Source organism: Podarcis cretensis (assembly GCF_951804945.1).
Source record: "Podarcis cretensis genome assembly, chromosome: 3".
NCBI classification, from domain to species: Eukaryota; Metazoa; Chordata; class Lepidosauria; order Squamata; family Lacertidae; genus Podarcis; species Podarcis cretensis.
In genome coordinates this window covers 13,188,333-13,194,332 of record NC_137172.1, presented here as the reverse complement: position 1 = coordinate 13,194,332, position 6,000 = coordinate 13,188,333, and the positions used below count along the sequence as shown (strand labels likewise).

General features: G+C 46.7%; 1 protein-coding gene across 4 annotated transcripts in view; it reads right to left on the bottom strand.

Annotated features, from left to right (window-relative positions):
* Positions 1–4,147: 4,147 nt before the first annotated feature.
* The window catches only part of ASB3 (ankyrin repeat and SOCS box containing 3), a 44,922-nt gene continuing 43,069 nt past the window's right edge, over positions 4,148–6,000 (bottom strand). For all 4 annotated transcript variants that reach the window (XM_079968759.1, XM_079968757.1, XM_079968756.1 and 1 more), the window contains one exon: positions 4,148–4,657. In XM_079968759.1, coding sequence (XP_079824885.1) covers positions 4,383–4,657 — 275 coding nt within the window. In that variant the 3' untranslated portion in view covers positions 4,148–4,382. The remainder of the gene's footprint in view (positions 4,658–6,000) is intronic.

Genomic DNA, 6,000 nt, shown 5'->3' with positions numbered 1-6,000 from the left:
GCAGCCACACACAGAGCCCCAAAAACCGTGAGACAAACAATGAATGGCTCTTTGGAAAACGGCAGCAGCGTCTTGCGAGCAGTAATGGTTTTCAGGGCTAATTATCTCATTAATTTGCAGTCCTCTCCTCCCACAACAAGTTCTCGGTGATGTTACCAAGTGTCAGCTCATTCCAACCTCTCTTCATCGTAGAAGGAAAATACGCCAGCATGTATTCCTTCCACTCGAGCAAAAGTATTAATAGGGGGATGCAGAGATGTGCAGAGGAGACCTTTATTGACTCAACATAAACAGCCTGTGAAGTTTATTCCCTGGCCAAATGTCGAACATCCCTCAGCTGCGAGAACACTGGTTTTAACTGTCCTAAACTCTGGTTTCTGAAGTGAATTTATCGCTGGTCAATAACCAGCTGCGTTTCCCCCATAAAATATAAAAACAAACATTTCCCTGTGCCAGTAAATAATTTCTCAACATGCAAAAGACTTGCACTGTTAGGAAGGCGGCAAAGTGGTAAGGAGCCATCTTTCGTTGCTCTCACGAGGGGCACCATGAGGTGATTTAAAAGGCTCAAGGCCTCCTGGCCGAGGCTGCTGGGAGTTGTCCATCCCTCCTTGTATTTTAATCCCTTAGTCCCAGGACTGGTGCAATATTGTTTTTAACATTCGATAGGAAGCCGCCCAGAGTGGCTGGGGACACTCAGCCAGATGGGAGAGGTATAAATAATAAATTACTAAATTATTATTATTATTATAGAATATATTTTGCAGCCTGTGGTGGAGCAGCAAGCACTCTTTCCCCCCAAGCCATGATGCACAGGACCCCCAACCTGCTCACCCAGCAACCCTGTGAATGCAGTTAGGCAGAGGCTGAGCTGAGAAATGGTGGCCGAAGGTCACACGCACCCCAGTTAGGTCCTGGGTCAAGTGGGGATTTGAACCTGATTCTCTGTCGTCCTAATCTGACTATTTAATCCACCCTTGCATTTAAGCACTAGCCTGGGAGAAATAGGCAACCAGTGATACACACAGGTGCAGGCTAGGCTGAGCAATATTGGCCCAAGGTCACAAACACCACAATGAGGTTCCTGATTTAGGGCAGATTTGAACCTGATCCTCTGTAGCCCTGATCAGACTCTTTAATACACCCTTGCATTTAAGCACTAGCCTGGCAAGCAATGTTGACCAGGAAATGCATGTGAGTGAATGGGCTGGTAGAGGAGGAATAGGGTACTGCGTCCCTTTCTGTGTGCAGCACCAAAACTAAGTTGGCTGCTAGAGAACTGCTAGAGAAATCCATCCATCCTCTCCCAAACTCCAGGGAGCAGTGGGGTTTTTTTTGGTAGGCTAGTGACGTCTGAGGAGTTATTTACAAGGTTGCTCTAACCACTGCACTATGCTGTTTTGGTGATGTCAAACGCAATCGGCACCATTCCTATAAAAAGCCAAAATACGCTACATTTTATTTCATTTCTCCCCTTTGCAGGAGTCATAAATCAAGTCTATCCTAAAGGAGAAAGTCAGAATTTCCGCAGCACCATAAATTAATACCGTGGCACCACAAGTACAGAAAAAGGGAAAAAATTATTCCCATCTAGGTTCCCATCTTCTCATCCTCTCAGTCTGAATGGCGTATGAAATATTGATGCTCACTCCTGTTAGCAGAAAACTGCTCTCATTGCAATTTTTTCTCTTTCCCCAGAGTGGAATTGCAGCGTAAGAGGAGCCATTCTGTAAATTCAGGAATTTGGGAGCCATTTGCCATGCAAATCCACCTTTCTGTGCTAAGGAACTGAAGGCTGTAAGAAGAGAAGACTAGGAAGGTCAAGGGAAACGCTCTTGACTCTCAAGTGGTAAAGGTAAAGGTAAAGGTAAAGGTAAAGGTAAAGGGACTCCTGACCATTAGGTCCAGTCGTGACCGACTCTGGGGTTGCGGCGCTCATCTCGCTTCATTGGCCAAAGGAGCCGGTGTGCAGCTTCCGGGTCATGTGGCCAGCATGACTAAGCCGCTTCTGGCGAACCAGAGCAGCGCACGGAAACGCCGTTTACCTTCCCGCCGGAGAGGTACCTATTTATCTACTTGCACTTGGCGTGCTTTCGAACTGCTAGGTTGGCAGGAGCAGGGACCGAGCAACAGGAGCTCACCCCGTCACAGGGATTCGAACCGCCGACCTTCTGATCGGCAAGTCCTAGGCTCTGTGGTTTAACCCACAGCGCCACCCGCATCCCGAGTCTCAAGTGAAGATACCTCAAAGGAAAGGGTTGGAGCCAGCGGAAGTGGCTGGGGAGGGAAAGGGGTCACAGAGATGCAGGCAGCCATTCACACCTCCTCCTTCCCGTTTCCCTTCAGCTGCAGCAGCACCAGTGCTGTGCCAGCCTCCCTGGGAGGAGGCATGAAGAAGGGCAGAGCCCCCCGGCCTCAAAATGTGGCCAGCAGGGCACTGGCTTTTTCCCAGGCCACTGTCTGAGAGCAACAAAAGTGACCGGTGGCTGCGTCAAAGGGCATGCACATAGGGTGTTGCCCTAAGGGTAGCTGCCTGTAAGCGAGGCTCTCCAGTGAGGCTGGACAGGAAACTATCACCATGTCAAAAGAGAAATTAATTCAAGTTCATTCACCTCCCTACCTCCACAGACCCCCCACGAGGCCAATGTAACACCAGATGACTGATAGGTGGGTGGTCCTGCCCACTGGTCAAAGGTGGCCCTTGAGGCTAAAAGGCTACCCCTGTTATTTGAACATAACCAGCATTCCAGCCAGGCAACAAGAAGGTCTTGTGGGATGTCTGGCCTAGAGAGAATACTGAAAGCCATCAGGGGCGAAGAGCAGGCAAACTTGGCCCTCCAGATGTTTTGGGACTACAACTCCCATCATCCCTGACCACTGGTCCTGTTGGCTAGGGATGATGGGATTTGTAGTCCCAAAACATCTGGAGGGCTGTTTGCCTATGCCTGGTCTAGAGGGACGCATATTGCCCCTGGTCCTGAGATTCTCCTCCTCTACTCTGGCCTACCTACCTACTTGGTACAGGTCAGAATTACCTCCTCAAACCAGCAGTGGCTTTGCATTGTGCTAGTCAGGTTTTTGTCTGAGCCTTGATATCAGAGACAATTTATAACTGGAGATCCTGCATTGATAGCAGCTGTAGAATGAAGACCAAAGAAGCAATGCCTTTTATATCAGCTGCAGGAAAGCAACAATGGGATAGATACCTTGTTTTATTGAGTGTGCTTTAATTATACGTAGGGGTTTTACAATTGGGTTGACACCTGTAAACTGTTTAGAAGCCACTTTGGCAATTGGTGGTATCTACATGTATTATAATCATTAAAGCCAAGATTGTTTTGCGAGAACCATCTCTTTTGTTGAATCTATGCTGCTTTGTTGGAATGGATTTTTTGCTTTAAGTGCATAGATCGTTTTACTTGTTTTCACAACTGCACGACTATATTGTTGTAAACGAAGAGCTTTTATGCTCGCAAGACTAAACGCTTTCCCCTCTGCAGTGACTACAGGTAGATACTCACAAATTCCTTATCAAGCCCGCCTGCGGGCCTGTAAAAAGGGAGTGCCAGATTCACTGGACCATATTCTTTTGGACTGCCCTTTGCACAGCAGACTCCGCAAACAGATGCTGAGCAAGATGCTGGGCCTGCGACCCACGGCTCTGAGAAAAAGCCAAATGAGGTTCCTCCTAGCAGACAGGGGCAAGGACTTTACTACCTCCGTGGCTTCCTTTTTAATCTCCATCTCGCCCGAAAGCGTTCTTAATGAATCACCTCTCTAGGGCAGGCATAGGCAAACTCGGCCCTCCAGATGTTTTGAGACTACAATTCCCATCATCCCTGACCACTGGTCCTGTTAGCTAGGGATGATGGGAGTTGTAGTCCCAAAACATCTGGAGGGCCGATGTTTGCCTGCTCAGGGGGAATAGACAGGTGTGAAGCAGAACAACCGAGTGCCTTGTGACCCTTGACAGCCTCACTCCTGTCCCTTTTAAATTTATCCCACGGATTTGATGCCAATAAAGGTTATTGTATTGTATTGTATTGTATTGTATTGTATATTGTTGTAACACAGCCTAAGACCTTCTGGCAAAAAACCAGGTAAGAAATAAAAAACAATCAATGACAACCAAAATAAATCAACCAACTTTACAGGGAATGCGTCTTTATTTGGAATGATCCGTGGCAATATTTATGCCTTTGCAAGTGTTTTCATCCATTTGAATGTTGAACTCCTTTGAGAGAGAACAGCGCTTGGACGCTTATCTGAAAGCCTCTGAGCAAGAGTTTAAAGAATCTCTGAAGAGAGGGTATCCTATCACGGGCAGCTCATTGCATTGAGCACCACAACACGGTTCTTATGACAGCCAGAAGCCTTAAACACTATGAGGACCCTGCTTCAGTTCTCATGTTTTCTCTTCTCTCCGTGTTTCCTGAACTGGAAAGAGGTGGCGGGACAATCTGTTGGTACACTTCGCCCAGTCTAAGCTGAGATTCCGAAATGGCATAGCATCTCAACACGTCTTTGTAAAGCAAGGCGTCCTGCAGGCAAGCGGGTAATGGCAGCTGGCGGATAAACTGGTCTGACCGTAAGCGATCGCTCGTCAAAAGTGACCGGATCTCCAGACGGCAAAGATGAGACAAGGGAGGGATGTGCTCTGTCACAGAAAAATAAAACAGAATTATATGGGGCACGACAACTGAGAGGACTTCAAGCTCCCTTCTGCAATTGTTCCATAAAACCATCATAGTTAACATCCACAGGTCAGGCTGCCCCTCCATGACTTCATCTTAGCTCCTTTTAAAGCCATCTAATCGAGCAGCCACCGCCACACCATGCAGCAGCAAATTCCATAAATGAACCACACACTGTTTAGAGAATGGAAGCCTTTCTTTCTTCTGCCCTGAATCTACTTAGCAGTCAAGACATATCTAATCGGCATTAAGAATTCCCTGAGCCCACGGACTTGCTTTGCAAATTCAGTGCAAACTGCATGATCTCGGGTTTTTTGTTTGTTTGTTTTGTTTATAAAATTTAAAATAGAAGACTGAAATCAGCTCCCTTCTATTAAATAGCACCATCTGCCTTATTCTTAAAAGAAAAAAAAATGCTGCAGATCTTTTAAACAGACAAGAGAGAAAAATAACGAAAATATAGAGGGCGGGGGAGGGCCCAGCGAGTAAGTGAACTGAAGGGAGACCACAAAGAGATGGTAATTAAGCAAATATTCAGACTGAACCATCCTGATACGTTTGCTGGCCTTGTACACAGGAGAGAAAAAGAAAGACATTTCCTGATCAGAGTCTAGCCTAACCTTTCTATTATTAAAAAATGGTATTTCACTCTCCCGAGTCTCTAGTTAGCAACTGACGATTCCATACTGTATCTGCGCTTTTCTTTCTCCCTGGCGGGTGGTCCTGAGTTTCACCACTGCCAGGAGTAATTGGCTGACCTTTATCTCCAGAGCTGGATCAAGCAGAACGACAGGATCATTTATATATACCCACTGATTTTGGAAGGCTAATTGGAAGAGCCGCGTTGTATGAACGCCTCTGCTCTGAAACCAGCTTGCACTGCATAGGAAGGAGTCTGTCCACCAGTCATCTAGCTCAAAATTATTTACTCCGGCTGGCAATGGCTCTCTGGGTTGCAGCCCTTCTTAGCCCTCAAACTTACAGCAACACCCTACATTGAAAGGCAAGGAGAATCAACAAGCTGCTCTCCGCGTGTTGCTGGACTATGATAATAATAATTATTATTATTTATTATTTATACCCTGCCCATCTGGCTGGGTTTCCCCAGCCACTCTGGGCGGCTTCCAACAGAACATTAAAATACAATAACCTATTAAACATTAAAAGCTTCCCTAAACAAGGCTGCCTTCAGATGTCTTCTAAAAGTCTGGTAGTTGTTTTTCTCTTTGACATCTGGTGGGAGGGTGTTCCACAGGGCGGGTGCCACTACCGAGAAGGCCCTCTGCCTGGTTCCCTGTAGCTTTAC